Source organism: Haliaeetus albicilla, chromosome 25 (genome assembly GCF_947461875.1).
Source record: "Haliaeetus albicilla chromosome 25, bHalAlb1.1, whole genome shotgun sequence".
NCBI classification, from domain to species: Eukaryota; Metazoa; Chordata; class Aves; order Accipitriformes; family Accipitridae; genus Haliaeetus; species Haliaeetus albicilla.
The window spans coordinates 22,059,936-22,085,170 of NC_091507.1; the positions used below are offsets into that span (position 1 = coordinate 22,059,936).

The 25,235-nt window shown below is 37.8% G+C and overlaps 1 protein-coding gene across 2 annotated transcripts in view; it reads left to right on the forward strand.

The window, feature by feature from the left end:
• Nucleotides 1-25,235, forward strand: part of TUBGCP3 (tubulin gamma complex component 3) — a 54,135-nt gene that overhangs the window by 16,860 nt on the left and 12,040 nt on the right. For both annotated transcript variants that reach the window (XM_069770255.1, XM_069770256.1), the window contains exons 4-13: nt 418-495; nt 1,113-1,330; nt 4,120-4,292; nt 6,845-6,963; nt 9,358-9,483; nt 13,034-13,102; nt 17,592-17,724; nt 19,078-19,244; nt 21,062-21,172; nt 21,572-21,680. In XM_069770255.1, coding sequence (XP_069626356.1) covers nt 418-495; nt 1,113-1,330; nt 4,120-4,292; nt 6,845-6,963; nt 9,358-9,483; nt 13,034-13,102; nt 17,592-17,724; nt 19,078-19,244; nt 21,062-21,172; nt 21,572-21,680 — 1,303 coding nt within the window. The remainder of the gene's footprint in view (nt 1-417; nt 496-1,112; nt 1,331-4,119; nt 4,293-6,844; nt 6,964-9,357; nt 9,484-13,033; nt 13,103-17,591; nt 17,725-19,077; nt 19,245-21,061; nt 21,173-21,571; nt 21,681-25,235) is intronic.

Genomic DNA, 25,235 nt, shown 5'->3' on the forward strand with positions numbered 1-25,235 from the left:
ACAGTTCTTTGCTTAAGACTGTATCAAGAATTTTCCTTCTTCACCTTTAGGTTACAGTAGCATCCCGATCTGAGATGTTTTAAATGGTCAGAGTGTGTGGGAATGCTGGTAAAAGTTCAACTCTGTATAAACCTCTTTCTTAGAAGCTATGAATTTTAAACTGAGTGTACTTGCTGATCTCAGAGCAGGTTGAGTTCATGATTTGAACACAGTGGAGAAAATTAATAACATTAGCAATACAGAGGCTGCACTGCACATTCCCAGTTTTCTCAAGAATGTGGCTCTGAGTTGGTCTTATTTGTGTGGAAAATTGATTTATATGTGTACATGTTAGTAGGCTAGATAATAAAAAAAAATACATCATTATCAAGAGTTAAACCAAACTCATTTCTGTTTGTCTTAATTTTTTTTTTAAAGGGCATTTTGAAAAATAAATGGTCAATACTCTACCTCCTGCTTAGCCTTAGTGAAGATCCACGTAAGCAGTCTAACAAGGTAAGTGAGGAGACCTTTGTTAGTTCTGAGAAACGGTCAATGTGTGTCACTTACTTTAGATGTCATTAAGAATCACTATCTAGACTTGGAACCAACACCTCAGGTTGTGTTTGTTTGTGAGGCTGAAAGGAAGAACACACTTAAGTATCTGCAGTTTTTTTCTGTGTAATTTTTCTGTGCTAAGTAAATGTAGAAATATGAGCTGTCCAACATTTGTAGCTGAAGTTGTGACTTTATTAGGTGGGTGGATTTTTTTATTTGCTTTCTGCTTGGTGGTGTAATGTCTGCTCATGTGCTAATGAGTTTGAAATGGAATAGGGAGAGCAAAATTCCTCCTTTGGTTGCAGTTCTGCTAGCACCAAAGTGCTTTTTGCAGCTATTGCTAATGACAATTTGCAGACAAAAATAAGCTGTATTGCGAAAAGTACTTTTGCTCACTGTAAGGGACTTGCTTTTTTGTCATTATAATTGTAACAACAAATTTTTCTTTGCATAAATATGGTCTTCAGTTATTTTTTGTGTTGTTGAATATTACACTCCTGTTGTAAGACATGACTTAAAGCAACTCACAAATCTTTTCGTTTTATTCCTCCCTTTTCAAATCCTTTCCTTTTCAGGTATCAAGTTATGCCACGCTTTTTGCTCAAGCGTTGCCACGGGATGCTCACTCAACCCCTTATTACTATGCCAGGCCTCAAAGCCTTCCATTGAATTACCAGGACCGCAGTGCTCAGTCTGCCCAGAGTTCTGGCAGCATGGGGAGCAGTGGGATCAGCAGCATCAGCCTGTATGCCCTGAATGGGCCAACGCCAACTCCACAGTCACTGCTTCCAGGGTAAATTAAACTGTTTTACCTTACAAATAGGTTTGGAGAAGGGTAGAGATGATCTGCTTTTTTTTTGTTGTTGTTGCTTTTTTTTTTTCTCTCATTTTTCGTTCCCCCACCCTCCCCATTTGTATGCCATTGGAAATTCTACTGTAGGTGCATAGAAACCGAGTTCCTTAGCTGAACAGTTCTGAATATCAGGTGCTGTTATATGATTATATGAAGTCATAAATGGCTGGCCAAGCATATACATTCTTAAACTTAGCTATCTGCTGAACTGCTGATACTTTACTGGATCCTCTCCTTTGGATTCTAGTGCCAAGTCCTTTTCCAAATTTCTCAGTTCTCTGAAACCCTTTAAAATAGTCTTTATCTTTCTTCCATAAAAACCTTGGATTTAAAGTCCCCACTCAAGTTCCTTTTACAAAGCATTCCTCAGCCAGTGTCAGATTAGTAGACTTAATATCCTCCATTTTCAAATGGGTGGCCTTTCTTGCATGGTCTGACTTTCTTTTAAGCATGCTTACAGCAGGTTGGCTGTTGTATTAAGCTGTCTCACATCTTGAGTGGACAGGGTTTTTTTGGGAAAAAAAAAATTAGACAAGAGTTGACTAAAAAAAATTAGCTATTAGGAAAAAAAATCTTAAATCACCTACTGTTCAGCAGTGGTTTAATTGTCTGTTCATACCAAGGTGAATCTACATTTGGAAGTGAAACATTAAAATACCAAATAGTTCAGATTTTTTATAGGTAAAACCTGGCCATTATAAGCCATAAGATGATTACCCTAGTGTTGACTTTGTTAAATAAGCTAACACAGAAAGTAACATGCTCAAAATCTGAGTCCTTGTGCCATGGGATATCATGTTGTATTACCCCTGTAGCTCTACAAAGCCTGACAGAGATGCACTTCACAGAATTTATGTTCTATGGAGGGAAAATAAACATCCCTGTGAGAGGGAGTGGTTCAACAGGTTGATGGAGGTAGATCTTCCTCTCTGCTCAGTACTGGTGAGGACACATCTGAAATGCTGGGTCCAGTTATGGTACAGAAAAAGACATGGACAGAATGGAGGGAGCCTGGAGAAGGAACCACTAAACTAATTAAGGGGTTGGAGCATCTGACATGTGAGGGGAGGCTGTGAGAGCTGGGACTGTTCAGCCTGGAGGAGAAAAGGTTCAGGGGATCTTACCCACATGATTATACCTGACCAGGGGAGTAGAGAAGACTGAGACAGACTTTTCTCGGTAGTGCCCAGGGAAAGGACAAGAGGTAATTGGCAAAACTTGTGAGACTGGGAATTACAGTTAACATAAGGGGAAAAAAAACTTTCTTTTGCAGTGAGGTGGGCTGTATGTTTGAAGGTGGGGGAATGTTGTGAAACACTGAAATGGATTGCCCAGAGAGGTTGTGTAGTCTCCATGCTTGAAAATATTCAAAACATGACTGGGCAGTGCACCAGGTAACCTTCTCTCTTTGAGTAGGAGGGTTGGAGGAGGTGATCTCCAGAGGTCCCTTCCAACCTCAACCTTTATATAATCCTGATACAGTATAGAACGGTATGTCAATGAGGTTATTTCATATATCTACTTGCTTAAAAATATCAGCAGAACCTACCCTGTTCCTGACATATTCTTGGTCTGACCTGTTCAGGCTGTTCCATTTTATAGAAATTCACTGCTCTCTCTTTAGTCCTGTAGTCTGTGAGCTGGGCAACCCAGATTAGATCTTTCTTTGAGCTTCATTCCTCCTGAACTTCTCTTTATACATGTTTCCCTTTGTTTCTAGAGTACGTTCTTGAAGGGTAACAGCCTAAATTCAGTGTTGTACTCTAGTTGAGGCATTACAAATGCTAAGCACAACAGAGTTGCTCTGTCTTGCGGGCTGTGTTCTGTTCACTAGCTACAATCATATAAGTACAATGTGTGACTATCCCATGAGTTACGATGTGGTGGTTGAGAGAGGAAAGGCATTCCTCAGCTTTTTTTACATGGACATTTGTGTTGCAATCTTGTTCCATCTCTCCCTGCAACTACTTTCACAGCTTTGTGGAATTAGTTTATTTTTTTAAATATGTGTTCGTTTCCAAATGTTTACAATCAGTTGGGGGAGAGGGGAGGAACGGTCAGCAGCAAAAATCCCTTGCAAATATTTTCAACTTTATTTTTCATTGTCATTATACAGAAATAATCAGAAAGTTACCTTCTAGTCTTAACGTTTTTTACATTTAAGACTGTTTTTGTGAGAAGAATTGATAAGTTTGAGAGGAAGGGAAATCGGAGCTTGTCTAGATACTCCCTCCTTGATCACATCTTCAGGCACCTGATGCAAACTATCCTAAACAGTAGAGTAGCAGGAAAATGAACTTTCTCCTCCTTCTCTATTTTCCTTTAGTTCTTTGACATGTAACTACAGTTTCAAGTAGTAACAGAACTTCAATATTTGTTGTTTATTATAGTTGTAACTTCACTTTTAATCCATTTCAGCATGTCTACACAGTTCAGTGTGAACAAAGCCAATCTTTGATATGAAATCATATTTGACAAATTTGTAGCTCCTTTCTTTTATACAGGTTGGGGGGGGGGTTGAAGTGTAGGCTTATAGGAAGCAATAAATTACTTGTATGTTCTGCACCTTTTTAAGGTTCCTTCATTAAAAAAAACCACCCACAAACAAAACATCCATAAAACCCCCCCACCTCAAGTTTGGGGCATTTTTCAGAATTTGCATACCCCAACCCAGGTGATGGGTATAGAATCAAACTTTTTAAAGATGTTTCTTCCTTTTGTCTGTTTAGACAATCCTATCAAGCTCCAGGCGTTGGAGACTGCCTCCGTCAGCAATTAGGGTCACGTCTCGCATGGACTCTAACTGCAAGCCAGCCTTCTTTACAAAGCACTACCTCAAAAGGCTTTTCAAATGCTGTCTCCCGTGGTGTGCCAAGGTCAAGGCGAGAAGGGGATACAAGTGGTGAGCAAAGATGTTAAAGATAACTTATTACAATTGTTACCTATATCCTCCATTACTTTTTAATGATTTTGAAGTAGTTTCGTAGCATGTTGAATTTTTTGAGTGTTTTGCTAGAATGTATTCGATAGGATAGAAGCAAATATGCAAGACTAGTATATTTGGCCACAATCTCTTTGGCTGGTTGTTAATTTCTTTTTGCAGTGGTTGGTTTGATAATGTGTTCTGGTCCTCTTAAAAGACTGACTTCATTGCAGTGTTTGTCAGAATCACATGATTGTGGTTTGTTGAGTAATGATCAGTCTTTTGATGATCAGAAGATGCTACTGCTTTTAGAAAGTCAGAAGGGGAGCTCATTGAATAGATCTTGTTGAAACAGACTCATTGATTTGTGATTCTGTCTTTTAAAATTTGGAAATACACACTAGAATATAGAGCTTAACTTTTTTCTTCATATTAGCACACTGTTTATGGTGGTTGTATTTAGAGCAATTGACATAAAAAATATTGTCGATAAATAAAAATTAGATAAATATTACTAATTTATTTCCTTGATTAAGTGGCTGTAAACTTGAAACTGATGCCTAGAGGATCTATTCTGAATTTACACAAGTGTAGCTAAGGAGTAATTGTTTAACAGATGATCTCTGTGGCAATTGTGTAAGTTTCAACCCACTCTACTTTTACTGTAAAAGTGGGAGACTTTTCCAAATAAGAGAGCTAACAGCAGATGTTGTCATCCTACAGTGCTGTTACTCTCTGGCAAAGAAAGAGAAGAAGATGTGGGGTTTTATGCTGGGAGTTTTTTTGTTTTTTTAAATAACTCCTATATAACGAAGTGTGGATAGTTAGAAGCTAAAATACAGCCTATCTGCCAGCCCCTGCATCTTTATGAGTAACAGTGCACAAAGCAGGAGCTTATAGACCAGAGTTATACTGGTATATCTGAGGGCAGCATTTGGCATTTAGAACCTAATTAACAATGCTGTTGACGTGCAAGAGGACACATGTGTGTATATGTATATAAATATTCATAAGTATATATTCTTTTTATATATATGATGGGTATAATATATATAAATACAGGAAAAAAAAAAAAAGTAAAATCTAGCACTGCCTCTTATTTTTGTTGTACTAATTGCCATAAAGAGCAAGAAACTTGTTTCAGTCAGTCAGCCAGCAGCTGTGACTCTTGATTCTTATGTGGTATGGTTATAAGGACTGACAGTTGTCTTAAATGTAGTCACTTGTTGATGTAGAACTAGAAGTAGGACTGCATTCAGAATATAAAAGGCTATTGTCAAGAAGATACAGTTCTATGAATATGAATTTCTGCTAATTAAAAGGGTTGGGTTTATTTGTTCTAAAGTTGGTTGCTGTTAATTGGAGTTTTCTTATTGCTACGCCTGCACAGACAGTATAATCAAGAGCATTGCATGGTTGATATTAATACCTGTTATACTATTTACCAATTAAAGAAACGTGCACTTGAATCTTTTACCATTTCACTAAGAGTTCCTAAAGGGGACTAGCTACTCTTGTCCACATCTTAGTATTATGAGGGGAGTCTGAGTTTTAAACAGCATCTTGATGTGATGGCTACTTTTGCCAAAATAAGAGTAGAATTTATTTTTTGTTGTTTTTATTCTGAGAAAGTGGATTGTTGGGGAGGCAAACTGATGAAGGTAAGAGTGCTGTCAAATTTGGGGAGAAGCATGTTGTAGCATCTCAGTTTCTGGACAGTCGTTGTTGAAATTGTTTCATTCTTGATATCTTAAATGTAAGTTACAAAAGCAGATGGTGCTGTTTTGCCCAGAAAAGGTGGGTGTAGTTGCAGTGGCCTGCACAGCACTTTTTCAATCTTCTGTTTCCTTTAAATCAATAAATATCCTAAATCTCAAACATAATCTAACCTCTAACTAGAAATATGAGCCAGAAGCAAACTGTATGCTGCAACAGCAAAAACTTTACTAAATCAAAGGTATATTTATCTTCAGAAACAGTATTTACGCTTTTCTGTTTGCCAGCTCTATAGCTGTTATGCAGCTGGCAGTCTGGTTTTGATCAATCTTTTCACTGAGCAGTGGCCTATGTGATTGAAAGCAAATATTAAACAAGCAGTTCTTCCTTCTGGATTAACTCTGTTGTTTTCCTGGCTGAATGTAGAAGAGATTATTCTGTAAGTCCCATTTAACAGCTTCAGCTGTTTGTTTGAAGAAAGGTAATGTTATTGTGATGCTTGCCTCAGAACTTGCACTGGTGATTGAATCAGTTTAAGAACTGGCTGAAGTGTTGGTTAAAATATTACATGCCCTGTGTCATCCAAGCTGACCTGCTCTGAGAGAATCCCAGCTATTGGTAGAGGCAGGTAAAGGGAATTCTTGGCTTTCCTGTCAGGTTGTTAAGAGGACTTAAAACATTTCTTTACAGTTTATAAACACAGGCTTTCTCTTTTCTTTTTTTGGCTAGGCTTCTAAATAGCTTTTTGAAGTTGTACTCAAGCCTAATTGTCCCAACAAATCTAAATACTGGTTGTTTTTTTTTTTTCTTTCTAGGCTCTGTTGAAATAACCGAAGCAAACCTTGTAAGAGATGTTTTGTATGTCTTCCAGGGAATAGATGGCAAAAACATCAAAATGTGCAATTCTGAAAATTGCTATAAAGTGGAGGGAAAGGTACTAATACTATGACAATATGACAGTCCTGAAATGGTGGGGAATTGATTTTGGGCCATTTCATGTGCCAAGAGCACAGCAGACTTATCTTAATGTTGATAACTGAACTAATTTTCTTTTCTCCACCGTAATAATAGCAGAAAGTGAAATGTATAATTGTTCCCCTTGTTACTTTACAGTGACATTTAGGGCTGCTTAGTGGAGGGAAAAATGGAAAACTTAAATCTTGTTAAATCAGTTAAGAATCTGTTTATTAACAAGATTTAAGGATGTCATCTTCTGTACGTGTAGATGCTGCAAAGTTTGTAATTCCTCAACACCTTCACTGAGTTAATTATGTTCCATATACATAGTTAGATTATATATACCAAACGGAAGGTAGCATAATAGATTTTTCGAGAGGAATGTGGAGGAAACTTTGTCAGTGATTGCAAAATTGGCACTATGGGTTTCGTTAATTTTCTGTGTAGCTTTCATATCAAATAGGCTAATTTGAGGTGGAAAAACTGTTTTAGTTTGAATTCCTAAATCTGTTAATACAGGGAGTTTGATTATTCAGGTGGTTTGTGGTCAATAATGCTTTCTCCTGAGAACTTTGTGTCTTCAGTTACTTTTTTGAAGTCAGTTGTCTTCCATCCTTCTTCCTTATTGGCACTTGTAGTGAGCTAGTGGACCCAGTGAAGGTGAAATTATTTGACTGACTAGAGCTGCAGCTGGAACTTTTTCTGATAAACAAGGAGGACCAAGCTCATACCTCCTCTAGCTGTGTTGACTGCATGTTAAGCAAAATAGTAGTCAAAGCATGTAGTTTTCCCTCAGCTGCACAAAGTGTCATTGTACATAATCTGTTTTTTACAGAAAGAAACATGCTTTCCAAGCTGTTATTCTTGCCTGAATGTTTTCTAATGTCAGTGTTAATATTAGGTCTGTTGGTGACATTTAGCACTGTATAAGCTAGCAGCTTCTGATATGATCTAAAAGATACAAATGTAATAACACTAAGCCAATTTTGCTTGTTCCTCATTTGATTCCAGAGGATGTGTATTGTACTTACTGCTTGCCAGGTACTGCATAGTTGCAGAATTCTAAATAGTTCTTATGTCATCTCTGGTTTTAGCTGTGGGCAATTTAACTGTGTCCAATTATGCTTGTTTGGGCTAGAATATATCCTACAGATGTTGTTCAAGAAGTTCAAGCTGTGCCTCTGTAGCTAAAGAAGAGGGCAAGGGATGGAAATCTGGTCTTGTAACCAAATGCTGCTGCCTGGTTCAAGCCCACGCTGCTGCAGCTAACGCACTCTGTATCTGATTTTTATCTTAGAGAATGCCTGTACTGCTAACTAAAAGGCTTAATGAACGAGCTTGACTTCTAGTTCTTTGGCAATCCATGTAGCTTGTTAGTGCGCTTGCATTGGTTTGGACTGTTCCAGCTGGGTCTTCAAGTTAAAATTGACTGTGGAGGTGGGATAGGCACAATTGCTGTGGGCAAAACCCAATTTCTGCCTCTTGGCCTTATGTATCAGTCAGATTGTTTGGGGGTTTTTGTCCAATAAATTTTTGAGAACTTCATGATGGTGGTTTTGGTTAATGTGACGGAATGTGGTAGAAGCAAATCTCAAGAAGGAAGAACAGTGTCTTATGTGTTGGTAATTTAAAGGAAGAAATGTGCTGATTCAGATAAAAATAGTAGTAGTAGTTAAATACGGTGTTGGGACTAAGGCAGGCTTGCAGGGTGAAGCGAGATACCTGGTGTAAGAAAAGTAGAAGCAGACTAGGAATCTCAGAGGGGTATGTGATTAAATAGTTTATAAAATCTGTTGCTGGTGCATCAGACTTAAACTTGGAATTTGGATTCTGTAAGTTTCGGTTCCTGATACCTAGTCTGGCGTTGGGTCATTTGTCTTCTGTTAAAGGTTTGTTTCACAAGTAGTAGTAGCTAATTATTTTCTCTAGGTTTCTTCATTAGTTTCAGTAGTTGACTCCTCTTCTAGTGCTCTAATATTTTCAGTCTTGCTGATTATCACGATAAGATGAAGTGTGATTCTGCATCATAAAATTACAGATTTCTTCCTCTTTTTCTGAAGACTTTTTTGTTAATTCCATAATTACCTAATGTGAAAAGAGTGTATGAATACTGTTATTTTAAGATTTCCAAGAGGGAAGGTCACAAAATTGCTAGTAGTTTGTTGCTGCTGCCTTTTCAATGCTTATGTGTATAAATGTAATGCTAATTACATGGTTATCTGCTTTTTTGGCACTATTCTGCTGTAGAATATAAAATGATTGTTTCCTGAACTGGCTTGTCTTATGAGAAAGAAGGGCTTTTGTGAAGAAACAAGTATTGGCATGGTAGATTTGACTTAATTGCAAGTTATTGTTTCTGTTAACTTTGTAGGTGAGCTTGTCCAAATCTCTCAGAGATACTACAAGTAGACTTGCAGAGTTGGGATGGCTACATAATAAAATAAGAAAATACACAGACCAGAGAAGCTTGGATCGTGCGTTTGGACTTGTGGGACAGGTAGGTCAGCTAAAAAATTGTAGCAAGATCAATATTTTGGTCTTGTTTCCCTTAGAAACTGCTGAGTAAATGCAGTACTAGAATGATGCGTAAACTTTGGAGCTGGGATCATTCATCCCTTGATTTACTCCTTTTATGGACTGCCACTTTTGGTATGGGTCATGGTCCGAAGGCAAGGGAAAGGCATGTGCTCGTGCTGGTCGTAAGAAGGAGTTGTCCCTGTCATTTGTAGCTGGAAAGTCTCATGCATAGATTTCTTTTATTAATCTCCTTTTTTTTTAAATTTTGTTAAGTACTCATGCATGTTTATAAACAAAAATATTGCTTAAATGGGATGGTAGCATCCCTGAGCTAATTGATCACCAATTCAGTTGTTAGTGACCTATGCAGGAGACACTCGTGTCAGCTAATGTTGATGTTTGTGTGTTAATACTGCACTAACTTAGATAAAATGCAAATACCCCGTTATCTTCTGCCCTTTCTTTTGAATACAGCATCAAAAGAATATTAATTTTTGTTTTTATAGGTTTCATCATCATGATTTGTAGTCTACAGTAACTTCACAGCTGCTGTAATACCCAAAACCACATTTACTGCTAAGGCATTCCCGTTTCCTCTCACTTGCTCCCTCTGTAAAACTGGATATTATCCCTTCTGAGTCGACAGAAATGTTATCCTTGCCTCTAGCCATAACATCCTACCTAATCTGCCAAGAAATTGAAGTGCTTCTCCCTTCAATCTAATTTTTCTTAAGAGGTCAGTAGAGACACTGTAGTGCTTCCTACTTTTCTAATGTTTTATTCTGTTCCCTTCTGTCTCTTATTCTACGTAACCCTTTTAGTTACACATAAATAATAATTTTTCTAGTGATCCAATGCTGATTTCCATGTTTTATATAGTAGTGCTACTGTATATGCATTTTCTTCAGACTCTCCCCCTTATATCTGGGTGAAGTTTCTTATACTTTATCTAGTAGCTTCCTGCTTATGCTTATTTTTACTGTCTCTGGCTTTAACCTTCAAGTTTACAGCAAGGGGAGAACTTTAATTCTTCAGTGAATTTAAATGTGCAGTATCTTAGCTACCATATGCAGGTTTCAGATCCTGTGCAGAGGGCTGTGCAGTTAGCTAGCTGAATCTGCATAGCTCTAATGCTGTTAATTTTGCTTGAGGCAAGCACATATATATATATATATATATTTCTAGGACATAAGTGTACAAATAAAAACATATGTTCTACTCCTGCTGTCAGTATCTGGGCAAAAAGTATATACCATTGCTTTTCACGGCTTTTAGAGCTGACAATTTCAGGTGCTGCACATTGTGCATTAAGAATTTAGCACAAGAATATATTGTGCGTTCTAAAGCATCTCTTGGCTAATGTTTTAAAAGAATGCTTGCGTAAACCCCTGTTTAAACCACATGTAGGATAAAATGTCTGTCACCTCTTTTATTATGATTCTGGTGGCTGTTTTTATCATGCAAAATGTCAGGTATTGACAATTATTAGGAGTAGAGATATAACAATATACTACACTTTAACATTATATTCTTCTGCCTTTGCTGCTTAGTATCTAAGTTCTACTTTGTCCTCAGAAAGCAAAAAGAATTATCAGCAATGAAATATAACTTGCCTTATATTTTGACATTTTGCCCATTTAAATCTAGTTGAGGTAGTGGGCGTTTTAATTTTTTTCTCTTGAACAAGCATTCTGTTTTCTTCCTGAATTCTCTTTTGCTGTAGACCAAAGCAGAATTCTAGGATAATGTCCAGTTTTCCGTAACAGTTTGGGAAACAAAAAGCTGTAGTTTGTGATGCAGGAATTGGCACTGGATGTAAATTTTAACTTCTAAGGCTTCTCTGAAAAGTTGATGGCCAGTTAGATCCTAAATCCTTTTGGCTACTGAAGTCAGTGATTACTGTTCTCACTTTTTGAGTAGATGTATAGTGCCTTTGAATGTTTTTCTGAAGGCTCTACTCTGCCCTCTATCTTGGCAAGTGCTACTTTAATAGGTTCAAAAATGTACTGAAGAAGCAAGTGAGAAGAAATGAAAAGTGGAGTTACACCTAAGGGGATTTCTTTTTGCCCTTCAGTATCCCCTGGAATAAAATGAATTTCAAATTTCTTTCTAATTTATAACATTGAGTTGAAGAAAAGAACTGTCTTTCCTTGTAAAGGATACAATGGCAAGATTAATGACTTTTTTTTTTTTTTTGGCTTCTTAGCCTCTTAGCAGGTAGGCCTCTTAGCAGGAAAAAAGATTTATTTTCTCCTTGTGCTTGTAGTAATGATTTCTCCCTTCTACACACTCTAGTGAATAAATATTTTACTTTAAGCTCTTGGGCTCTTTTTGTGAGGCTTTCCGTATTTTTTCCAAATTACTTCGACTGTGATGATTTTAAAAGGGGTTGAGGGGAGTGTCCTGGGGAATTTCCTATTTAAAAAAGTCCATTAAAATAGATATCAAAATCATTAGGTAAGAAATTGGTTCTGAAGAATTTGTGTGTGTGCACAGAAGTACTTTTCAAAAAACCAAAAAATTTTCAAAACCCCCAAAAGTGCTTAAAGTCCAAAATTTTCAACTCAGTCCAGAATTAATGAGCCATATTTTTAATTCGGTTTTAGAAAATGTTTTGCAGGAATTTTTTTTTTTTTTTTTTTTTTTTTTTTTTTTTTTTTTTTTTTTTTTTTTGTCTGTGTGTTAGGTTAAGATGATTACAAAAACAAAGCAAAACCCCAGGACCCCAAACTGTGGAAAACTATCTGTTACTAACCAAGTATTCTTTCAGGAATTATTTTTAAAATAACCCAAAGTAGCTGTGCTTAGAATTGTTTTATGAAGAATTTTTGGTTTAGTTCAGGCCTGTTAACTTCTGCACATTTTATAGATTTCTTAGGATGTACTTAGTGTTATTCATTTTTTCCATGTTAAGTGAAGAATCATATATGACTGTCAATTGATAAAAAGCCAGAAATTTAGAGTACTTGATCCAGCAGCACTTACTGGGAGTATTCTTTTGAGCATTGTGTTTTGTTGTTCATGTCATATAGTCTATACTGTAAATATAATGATGGTTGCCTGACTTCTGTGTTCTGTTATTAGAGGCCTTCCTGAAATTGAAACTCTTATTACTTTACTACATGCTGTATGTTACATAGTTATTAAAGAAAATTTCTTCTGGGTCATGTTATGATTTGCACATCCCTATGGTAATTATTAATGTCTTTATTGAGGTGACACATCTATTTGGAGAGTTATGCTTATCATAGTTTGTTGATAGAATTAAGACAGCAAGAATCAGAAAGTCACTTGACAGTGTGTATATATTCTTGGAAAAGGCCTGTGCATCTCATAGGGAAGTACTTATACGTTGGCCAGTTTTCTAAGAGTTGGCTTTTGTGCTGAAACTTGTAGCTTGATTCCTCTTAGGAAATTTCTAACTACCTTCACAGTGTGGTGATAGAATAAAAGTTATTCTAGATTAAACGAGAAAGATTTTTCCTGATTTTTTTTTTTCTTTTTTTCTTTATCTCTTATTTCTCTTACAGAGTTTTTGTGCAGCCTTACATCAGGAACTTAAAGAATACTACCGACTTCTGTCTGTTTTACATTCTCAGGTAAGTTAAGTGGTTCTTGTTTAACTTTCTTATTTTGCTTTACATTATCTGAGCATCTCCTAAAAGGTATACCTAGGTATCCCATTAGAAAGGGAAAGATGTACAGCAATTTCTACTGACAATTTCTAACCTGTACATTTCTTACTCTTTGGATGTATGTACCAATGAATATTTTTCTCTTAGAAATTCACTGTTATTTGATGTATTACCTAAGAAAGGGATATAATGTGTATTTCTAAGCCTCTGTCCCTTTTTTGCATCCTTTTTGTCAGTTTCATCTTGTGCGATATCTTTATCATTCAAATCCCAAACAGCTTGATACATCTTTGAAGAGAGAAAAAAAAATCTTTCTGTATTTCAAGCAATGCATGGTTCAGCAGCTAGTAACAACAGTTCCAACTTTTTGTTCTGTCTGGGGCAGTTTGTGCATTTTCCTTGTCGCTTCCATTGTATTGAGAGAGTAAGATGTTTCAGTGTGTTTTTTCTGTGATGTATAGACCAGCTTGGTGCTGATAATGTTGCAGTTTGTCCACAAATATTTATAGGTATGTGCACCTAGATGCTAGCTCTAAAATAAAAATTAGATTTTTTTTTTCTTCTGCTTACTTTTTTTTTATATGGGACTTTCAAGGAGTTCATTATTTGTAATTGAGAAAAATTTAGTCTGAGAATTGACCTAAAGTTAAATTAAAATGCCATTTAAAATTCATTCAAAAAAATCTGTAGTTTAAGTCATAGGTTTCTGTAAACATTTTCAAGGCATCTATTCCTTTTGTCTCACTTGCAGTTCTTTAACACTCTTGACTTTCGGAATGCCTGCCATACATACTTTTGGCTTGTTTTTCCTGGCAACTATCCAGTTACTCTTTTTGTAATTATTTCCTGCTCTGTCCAAAATACGTTTGCTCTCTTGGTTTGTTGGAGCTTTGATTTATTCTAACTTCTAAAACTTCTTGACCGTGAAAATATTTATGACTTCTGTGAAATGCAGCTTCCTCTTACCTTTTCTGTTCCACTAAACCTTCCAAAAGAAGAGATGAGTCTGGTGGGAGGGGAAGCATGTAAGGGGAAAACGAAAGGAAAGTTCTGGCATCCCTTGTTTTCAAACTGCATTTGCCTTTGTGGTGGGTTGACCCTGGCCAGTAGCCAAACACCCATCCAGCCTCTCACTCACCCCTGTCTCTTGAGGAACGGGGAGGAAATAGAAGGAAGGCAAAAAGACAAGTCAATCAAGTTAGTGACAGTTTAATAGGGAAAGCAAAAGCTGTGCGTGTAAGCAAAGCAAAGTAAGGAATTCATTCACTACTTGCCATCAGCAGGCAGATATCCAGCCACTTCCTGGCAAGCAGAGCCTCAGCACACTGAACACTTGCTTGGGAAGACAAGCTCCATCACCACAAATGTCTTCCCTTCCTCCTCCTTTCCCTGAGCTTTTCTTCCCAGGAAATCCTTTTTGTCCTCCATATCCTGGAAACCATTTCCAAACATTAGTTGCTCTGTCAGCATCCCAGGGAGTGAGGTGAGTCTCAGTGGGGTGTAGTTCTATGGATCCTCCTTGAAGAGAGGAGTGATATTTGCTTTTTCTCAGTCGTCAGGAACCTTCTCTGATTGCTATGATGTTGCAAAGGTGATCAAGAGTGGCCTTGCAGTGACATTGGCCAGCTCCCTCAATACTCATGGATGCATTCCATCAGGTTTCATAGACTTATGTATACGTGGTTTGTTTCATGTTCCCTAACCTGATCCTTCTCTACTTGGAGTAAGTCTTCCTTGTTCCAGACTTCCCCTCTGATCTCAGGTGACATCTGGTATTCCCAGTGGCAGTTCTCACCAAAAAAAGGCATAAAAGGTATGAAGTACCTCAGCCTTTTCCATTTTTCCTGTCACCACTTTCCCAGCACCATTCAGTTGTTGGACACACATTTTTCCCAGTCTTCCTTTTACTGGGTTTTTTTGCTGCTCTTTATGTTCCTTGCCAGATTAATCTCCAGTGTTAAGAGTTCATGAGTGTATTGAGCACGTTAATTAAATGCATTCTGGTAGAGAACAGTCAATACAGTGTCTGTAATGTAAAGTTTTGCTGCACTAGCAGACTGGAGTTTCTGGGGATGTCCCTCAGCACCTGACTGAAGGGGATCCCAGAGGCGTGTTATGTTTGGATTTTCAAGAAGCCTCAGCAAGTTTCCTCCCCAAAGGCTGTGAAAGAAAGGAAGGAGATCCAGCAGTGGAGAAGAGATTCTCTTGTGACTTGAAGGCTGGGAAGCACAAGGTCACACTGCAGGATGGGGAAGGGTCAGTAGTGTGCACCAAAGATAGGTACTGGCACTGGTTTTAGTTGATGTTGATGATCTGGAGAAGGTAAGGTAGAGTGAAATCTCCCAGTCTGTCAGTGAAAGCTTGCTAGCATTGGTACTCTGGATGCTCTGTCCATGGCAAAGAGCAGCACGAAACGGTGTGTGAGCAAATCGGTGCTGGGGAGACTCAGTGTGGGAAGTACAAGGTCTTTTATGTGGAAGAAAGCTAATCTAATGCATGCTTCCTCAGTGCTGGACTTGGCATCAGCAGGCCCAGTTTGGGGAAAAACCTTGGTGACCTCGCAGGTGGTTGTCCGCACTGCTGGACTTGGCACTCTGAAATTAGCAGGAGGTTGGTATAAAACAGAGTAGCCAACTTGCAAAATTTGTTTCCCGAGGATGTTATGGCAAAAGGGAGTACCAACAGGCTGGAAAAGGGATTATACAAATTCCTGGAAGACAGATCTGTAAACTGCTATTAGAAGGGCTGAGCCAGGATGCATCCTCTGATGTCCTGAACACTGCAACTGGGCTGCAAGGAGACTAAAGGGGACGGACTGCAGAGAGGGGTCAGCTTTGTGTGCTGCTCTTGTACAGTGCTTCCTTTGTCATTATTGGAGATAGAGCAGTAGTTCATCTAGCCAGCGTTCTGACAGAGGATGGCATTCCTTATGTTCATAATTGATGGAGCAGAAATCTTTAAGAAAGAAGTCAGCATTCTCAAGACTTTTGCCAGATTATCCCAGAGGTGAGCTTGGTGACTTGTCAATTTTATTTTCAAAAGTGACAGGAAAAAAAAAAATCCACTTTTTTGAAAGACACTTTCTTTACAAAACTGTACATTTCAGTTACTTGAAAACATGTAGAAAATTGTGTCTTGGAATCCAGTGCATGCCGCGTTCCTGTATTCAGCAGGTCATACAGGCTGCCGGTTTAGGAGTTGTTAGCTGCTGTTCCAGTTAGCAGTTCAGGCATAGCAGTACATAAGAATCTCATCAAAGGGTTCTGTACTGTCTTTCTCTCTATAACTTTACATTATGTCTTCACAGCTTCCCCCAAACATGTTTCTGCCTCTGAAAGAGTTGTCCTGAGTGTACTGTGTACTATTCCATAAGCTTTTCAGGTCTTTTCCTTGCAGACTGTTTTCACATTGTCAGCCCATTTAAAAATCCATTTCCATGATGATGTATCGTCTCTTCCCTAAAGACAAAGGGTGGTTCTTGCTCATATATCTCTCTTATTGCCAATTTCCAAACAAAACAAAACAAAAAGAACATGGACCCAGGAGCATCCAGAAGCTAATCTGGCTTTAAGGCTGAGCTTAACGTGGATGACACTAGTCTTAAACTTAACTGATACATAGTATTTGGCCAAAAATGTGCTAGATGCGGAAGCATGGAGTGGATTGGTTGCCCATACAGGAAACAGAGCATCTTTTTCTAAGAGTTTATCTGCTTGGACTGTTCTAGGAACTTGCTTCTGTATTCTTAGGTTGTGTTCTTGTCCTGCTTACACCATCTGTACGTGTGTGAGATGTGCATTTGCATCTGAGCTGCAAATATTTGGCTTTCATTTCCCGTGGTGTTGGAAGATTTGTGGTAGTCAGATTGGAAGATTTGTGACAGATTTTTCTTATAATAGCTTTTAATTTATTTTTTTTTCCAATGGTAGCAATTCCTTAATCTCACTAGAGAGCTAACTTAAATTCTGATGGCTTCTGGAGGAAGACATTGAGCAGAATTTGTCCCATGTTCAACTAAAATAAGCTGGCTGTGCAGTAATAAGAATTTTACCTCCTACACCCTTCCTTTCCTTTAGATGTTTTTCTTAGTCTTTTCTGAGCCTCTCTTTGGCCAGTATTTGCTGTCTTTCAGGATCTCTGCTCTCTTTTCCTTAGCTCTTCTTTTGTGACTATCTATCACCTTGCTTGCTTTAACTCTCTTGGCCTTTGTGCTCTGTCTGCCCTATTACACTTCCACTTGTCTCTGTCTTTTCATCTGCGCTTGATTCTCTATTTCCACTTGTGAGGCTCTTGGATTTTGGCCCAATGATTTAATGAGAGAACATATAATACTGGGTATTTCAAGTGTATTAGTAAAAATCTAACTTCAGAACTAAAACTATGAAACAACAGTTCTGCTTCAGTTTTGCCGGTTCTGTTCCTTGATATGTGTTTCTGTTTCTGATTTGATCAGTTGCAATTGGAAGATGATCAGGGCGTGAATTTGGGACTTGAGAGCAGTTTAACGCTTCGCCGTCTTCTAGTCTGGACATATGATCCTAAAATAAGGTTAAAGACCCTTGCAGCACTTGTTGATCACTGTCAAGGTCTGTTTAACATTAATTTAATATTTCTGGGGAAGTTCTGTAACTCTGAGTAGTTGTGCATGCCAAAGGTGGATATCAATAATATTAGTTATGTTTTTTTAGAAAATTTGAAGTAGCTGATCCAGAGGATTCTCTCTCCCTTTTAGTTTAGGCAAAAAACTGACGAATTATGCTGCTGGTTTGATATACTTAGACTTTTTTGCCTTTTTTTCAAACTAGAACATGCTTGAGAAATCCTTCAAATTTTAAGTACGCACTTTTCGAGCTGTTTTCAATTATTCAATGTTAGTCATCTTTCAGAGAATGTTACACTGTTAAAAAACCCACTAATACACTATGAAATGGTTGGCTTAGTCTCTTCACGATGTACGAGTGTTATGCTATTCCTCTATATATGATGGCATAAAGCAGTCATTTGCAACTTGTCTGCAGATTCATGTGAAACCATGAAACTTTACAAATCTGCAAATAGTGTGTGGCTGTGCTGTCAATCCACAAGAAAATGCTGAGGGGTGGTGGTGGAGCTGACCAAAATTTTTGCCCAGTAGCTGACCCATAGGCTATGCTTCTCCCTGAGGGTACTTCAGCTTTGCTGTCTTTGAAAATAAATGGAGATTGTGACCCTTTGGAAAAAGCATCTTAACCAAAAAAGCTTACAACATCTGTTTTACCTTGATTATTGGAATTGGTAACAACTTTAGAAAAAAAAGTGGGCTTTACTTTTAAGACATTCATCAAAATTTTGAATGCTACAGCCTGTGCTGCAAGGAACCTTTAAGATGTGCAGCATAACAGGAAAACAAGTACTAGTTCTTTTTTTTTTTTTTTTTTTTTTTTTTTAACAACAATCTTTTACCTTTCAATTGCAAGAACACTGGAGGTATTACCTAAAGGAGCTCTGGGGGGAACTATAACCAAGAAGCAGGAAAGATGTGTTTGTGTGTATGTATGCACACAAAACGTCTGAGAGAGAGTCAAGTACAGGAGAGAAGGAAAACATACTAAGACTCATTTAATGCTATTCTGGTGGGGGCAGTGGGGAAGAAAAGAAGCATAAAGTCAACCTTTGTGTGTGATCTGATGCCTTGAAATTTGCATTCCTCCAAGCTACCATAAAGTAGACAGAATATGGTGTCAGAGAACTGTGCTTAATGCTTCAGTAAGATGAATGATTCATGCCTAGGAGTTCCCCATCAACGTTAAAAAAATATACTTTTGCTACATTTTAGAATTGCTGTTCAGCAAGCTCTGAGTGGCATACAACTTGCTAAAATCAATGGCTGCTGAATTGAAGTGTGGTGTGTATGTTTTTTCCTTCATATGTTTCTGTTCCTCTCCCCTATGATCTTACAGGGAGAAAAGGTGGTGAACTAGCCTCAGCAGTTCATGCCTATACTAAAACAGGAGATCCCTACATGAGATCTCTGGTTCAACACATTCTTGGCCTAGTATCCCATCCTGTACTGAATTTCCTTTATCGCTGGATTTATGATGGAGAGCTGGAGGATACATACCATGAGGTAACGTATGTGATACAATAAATATTTTTTCTCTGTTCGTTTGCTTTGTGGGAGTATAATCTGTGGGAAGCTTAGAGGAGAATTTGAAAAGCAGACTGTGATGGAAATGTATAACTTATGAGTAAGTAACATATACAATAACAACATGAAATGTGACACTCTGCATGGATTCAGTCAGTGTGATATTTGGAGGTTGCAGTGATGCAGTATGTTGTCTTCAATCATATCCTGGGTCTGTTTTAAGAGAGGCAGAATGGGCTAGCAGTAGATGCTTGCTTCTGAAGAGAGGCAAAGTCATCTATCTTTTCTTGCTTAGTGTAACAATAGTAATGTATGCAGAGTTCTTTTGTAGCTGTTTATTCCAAATACAATGCTTGCATTCTAAAGTTCAGAATACTCTATTCTGACGACCCACTCTTATCCTCAGCTTCATAAATAACTTCAGTTTGTCAAATTGGGTAGAAGAGATTGATTTATGGTTCCAGAGTTCCTCTAGAAACTCTACAGAGTTATTTGTTCTGACTTCTGTAACAGCAAGTTCTAGTAACTGTCCTTTTTCTTCTTGGAAATGTTTTTATGCCTTTTTAAGCTCTCCCAACTCTTTTTCCTGTCTCCAATCAGTACAGTCTTGTTAAAGTGACATTTTTTTTGGTTCCAAGAAGCCAAAGAATCATTTTTTAAAATGAATTGAGCACTTCTGAGACACATATGAGTAACTGTACTTGAGCATGAAATATGCTGTCTGATTTCTGAAACTGTCCATCTGGGTCAAAATTAAAATGAGTACCAATATCGCCCACAGCTGATCTTCAAGCTCAGCATTAGGAGACTTGTGTGAAATGTCTATGAATCTTTATGGCTAGAAGTGTAAAATAGACTTTACTTTTTTTCCCAGCTACTCCTCAGACGTGTGAGGTGTTGTCTTTTTTGGGTTTTATATCATTCATCAGCTTTCAACTTTTTGTTTAAAAATTTACGTGGCCACTGTAAGAGTGTTCTTAATACTGAAAATAACTGTTGGATGTGGTATACTGAAAGCTACAATTTTCATACCATAGACACAGTTTTTGAACAAAGACAATTGGTCGTTCTTGGTGGAAATGGTATTTGGAGGCAGTGAAAAAAGTTCTTGTCTAAAAAATCAGTATCTTGTTTGATAGGATGAGGAGAGAATCAATCCACAAGTCACTTTAACAAAAGTAATCCTGTAATTTTAGTTTCTTACAAGTGAAAGTATTTTCTTGCATGGAGTTGAGAGACCTTAGCATTTGATGACCAGTTCAATTGCAGGGATTTCTTGGTTTTGGGGATTTCTTCTTGTTTTGTTTTGTGGTTTGTTTTTGTTTGTTTGTTTCTTTTCTGCAATTCTGCATCTGTTAAAATAGGAAATCCAAAGGGACTTGAGTAAAAATAGAATCAGTAAAACAAAAGCATGTTACACTTATATTCTGAACTTCATCTTCTACCCTAACTGTGTTACAAATTGCCGGAAAATGCTATATGCTTCTGTATTTCATAGCGGATGTTTTACAGATGGTACAGTTTACCCTGAGGTAGTCAAGGTTTCATAATGTATAGAAGAGATTAAGTTATGTGAGCTCTTTAACTTTTTCTTCAGCGTTCATATTGGTCAACATACAATTTACATATCAATTGCCAGGACAACTCTGTATGTTAGCTAGCAAAAATTTTTTTTTTCTTTTTTAGTTAAAGGCACAATTCAGAATATTTTTACAGTTTTCTAAATACTGAAATGAAACGCTAGGGGAGAGAGTTTACATTAGTCTTTTGGTTTTAATATTTATTTCAATCTACAGTTTTTTGTAGCTTCAGATCCTACAGTTAAAACTGATCGGTTGTGGCATGACAAATACACTTTGAGGAAATCAATGATCCCTTCTTTTATTACAATGGAGCAATCAAAAAAGGTAGGAATTCAAAAATTAATCTTTTGATGATTTGTTTGCCCTATGCTGCTGTTTAGATTTCCATTAAGAAAATAGAGACCAAATTTAACAATAAATAATCCTCTTAAGAATTTTATAATTGTTTGCTGAAGAAGACTGTAAGACTGTTTCTCCTTTCCATTGTCTAACTGATAAACTTTGTTTAAGGAGATCTCAAGGGGGGAAGAGAAGTTTGTGTTTAAAACCTTTTTGTGTTAGCACTGAAGTTCTGGATTGCTGTGGTTGGGATTGTGAAGCTAAGAGCACACAGGGATGACACAATATCCTGTTGTCCTGGTAGTTGTGGATGGCTTTTTGGTTTGGTGGTTTTTTTTCTTATCTGCAAATCACTTGAAAAAAAAAATATCCTTTTTTGTTCAGGTCCTCCTAATAGGAAAATCCATAAACTTTTTGCATCAAGTTTGTCATGATCAAACTCCATCCACAAAGATGATTGCTGTGGCAAAATCTGCAGAGTCTTCAAAAGATGGTAGAGTATTCAATATTTGAACTGAGCTCTGTACAGTATGTAGTTTAGACTGTAAACTGACATTTTGGATAGTGGGGTGGAAAGGAGTACAAAAGTCTCAACTGACCTGAAATAAAGATATTCTAATGGATACTTGCATTTTACAAAAGATGTATGAAGATGCATATGTGCAATTTTCTTAATTTGATAGGTTTGCTGGATGGTTGTTAACGTACTGGATTTCTGAATGAAACTGTTGAGAAACCAGTCTGCCTTCAGCTGACTTTCATTGAAAGGGCTGGGGTGGGGGCTGGGATATTCTGGAGTGCTGCGGTAAGAATTTAGTACTTGTGCCTCCTCATCAAATATACTTCATCATATAATTCCGTAATAATACTGAATTAATTCTGTGATTAAAAAATAATAAATAATCAATTAATTGTAAATAAGAGAATGGGCAGTAAAAACAGGCAGGACAGAAGCCTTTCTGTAAATGCACTCTACCACTCTAATATGTCTGAAGAAAATTGAGTATATGGAAGGTTAATAAAATTCTTTTTGAAGATTACTTAAAATTGGGGTTGCCAGCTGTTGAACATTAAACCAAAATTTAACTATCAGAATTCCTTCAGGTTATTTCTTTCTATTTAAAAGAGATTTCAGTTTTAATGAATGAGAATTTATATACCATTTGCGGTTATTCTTTGGTGGCATATTCTTTGCAATAAAATTAACATTGTTATGATGAAAGATAGCAAATAAACATCTAAAACAAGGAGACTTTATGCGTAAATACTAAGCAAAGAAGGTAAGGTAATGCATAGGATGCTGCTACATCTGGGAGAAAGGACAACGTGCTTTCTTCTAGTGAAGGTGATAATTTACCACTATAACTTTTTTAGAACTCATTTAATATACCAAAGAGAGTCTAATTGTTAAGATGTAGATCACTGGGTGTTGTGGTTTAACCCCAGCCAGCAACTAAGCACCACGCAGCCACTCACTCACTTCCCCCCCCCACCCTGACCCAGTGGGATGGGGAAGAAAATTGGGAGAAGTAAAGCTCTTGGGTTGAGATAAGAATGGTTTAATAGAACAGAAAAGAAGAAACTAATAATGTTAATGATAACACTAATAAAATGACAGCAGTAATAATAAAAGGATTGGAATATACAAATGATGCACAGTGCAATTGCTCACCACCCGCTGATCAACGCCCAGTTAATCCCCAAGCGGCCATTCCCCCGCCCCCACCCCCCCAGTTTATATGCTGGGCATGACGTCCCATGGTATGGAATACCCCGTTGGCCACTTTGGGTCAGCTGCCCTGGCTGTGTCCTGTGCCAGCTTCTTGTGCCCCTCCAGCTTTCTCGCTGGGCGTGAGAAGCTGAAAAATCTTTGACTTTAGTCTAAATATTACTTAGCAACAACTAAACACGTCAGTGTTACCAACATTCTTCGCATACTGAACTCAAAACATAGCACTGTACCAGCTACTAGGAAGACAGTTAACTCTATCCCAGCTGAAACCAGGACAGGGATAATTTCTCTGATGCTATTTGGTACGTAGTTTCTAGAAGTGTAATGATGTCCTACTAGTATATCCAGCTTTTGCCAAGAGAAGAATTATCTAAGCATTTGTTTTTCTGTCAAGTTCTTTACTTAGTTTTCTAAGAACATCCTTCTTTGCACTTTCTGATATCTTGTACAATATCTTTTCTGTTATTACTGTACTCAAAGATAACTTTATTATATATAACTTTGAAGCTTAGTTTTGTGGGATTGTCTTTTTTTTTTTTTTTTCCTCTCCCTCTGGATTAACCTTGGATTAGTTTTTACATTAACTCTTCACAGCATGGACTTTCAGCATGAGTACCTCCATGGAAGATGTTCTAATAATAAAATCCCATTCATGTCTGCAAGAATATTTAATCTAATAATGTGATTTTTGTACCATGTGCAGTGGTTGCCTAGTCAAAGATGTGCTTAAACTGCAGAGAGGGATCAGGGCTAAGTGAGTAATAGCTGTAAATGCATTTGAACCATCATCTTGCCAGCTACTCCAGAAAAAGGCAAAAACGTTCTTTGGCTACACTACTTTCACCACTTTACACAGTGTTTATGGCCATGCTTTTCCAATATTTTTTTTAATTTGCACTCGTTTCTCTCTCCTTGATTGAATGGATGACCTGCAAAAATTCCCTATTATGTAGGAGATGAGAGCTTCAAAGCAAGCACATTATCTTAAGTGCTGAGAATACCTGTTTCAGGCAGAAGTGTAGTTTTAGAAATGGATGTTATCCACTGTATCTGCCATGTGCTGAAGGCATGCTGAGCTTATAATCTGCAGCCAAATACCTCATAGTATTGCACTGCCTTAATTCTGCACGAAACTGCATTTGTATTTAGGGCATTTTACCCATTCAATCCAGAAAGAACTTTCTGTGTCAGTGGTGTTGGAAATGCATTCTGTCGTCCTTGTTTGCGCTATCTGACAACATCCTGAGAGTCCCTTCAGATAATGACTTATAATAAGACGATGGAAAGCTAGGATGCCAGCCTGAATTCTGGATGCTTTTTCTCATTTTAAATCTGAACATTTCATGAGTTTGGCTGTATTTTTTTCTTTCTTTAATTTGCTTTGGAACCTTAACTCTCGTGTTTCCCCAGTTTCCTTTTGATGCTGAAGTAATCATGATGTAAAAAACTGTCTGAACATGTATTAAAATGGGAAGTCAGAGATGAAGGCACAGGCAAACTAGGCAATTCCCTGCTTCCTGTGGGGTTTACCTGTGCCTTAAGCCAGTCCTAGGCCCAACCTCTGCGTCCAGTAGCTGAAGGTATTAGCTCATAACTCTTTTTGGGTTGGCTTGTTCCCTCTTCTGCTTTGCTCATTAGGCTTGCAGCATCTTGTGGAAAGACACTTGCAGGAACAGATCATTGGGGTGTTGTAACTTGCCATGTTCTGTCCATGAAACACGTCTTTTAGCTTTTTTTCCTCCCCGTCTGGAAGTTCTTCCCTCTTCCTCTAAAGCCAGCAGTGAAGCCATGTGGCAGATCAGATGGCTGGTACCACTATGTGTGCAGCAGCCACACTTGAACCAATCTTTTGAAGATAGCAGTGAAGAGGACAGGATCTGCTGATGGGGAAAGACTAGATGAAAGTCAGAATTGACTGGATGTTCTCACTGCCCTGTTGCCCTGTACTAGTGAGACAAGTGCATTTGCACAAACTGATGTTTTTCCATTTTTCCCAGCAGTGGGAACGCTGCTGCGTGCTTCCTTACCTGAGCAATGCAGGAATTGCTTTGTCAGATCACACTAGATCTCTGCCTTGACCAGAGTGAGCAGAGACCTTAGTGAGCTGTCTCTCCTGGTTTGCTGTCAGTGACTGGAAAGGGGACTTTGAGGATTCCTTACTACAGGCTGTATTAATTCTCACATCTCCTAAGCTTGATGCATGTTACTTGACTAAGTAGTATTCTCCTAGTGTAGGGATTTTGAGCGCAGCAACGTGTTATACAAGTGTCATCTCTTTGACATCTCTGCATATGCTTGCACTTCTGGTGTCTTACG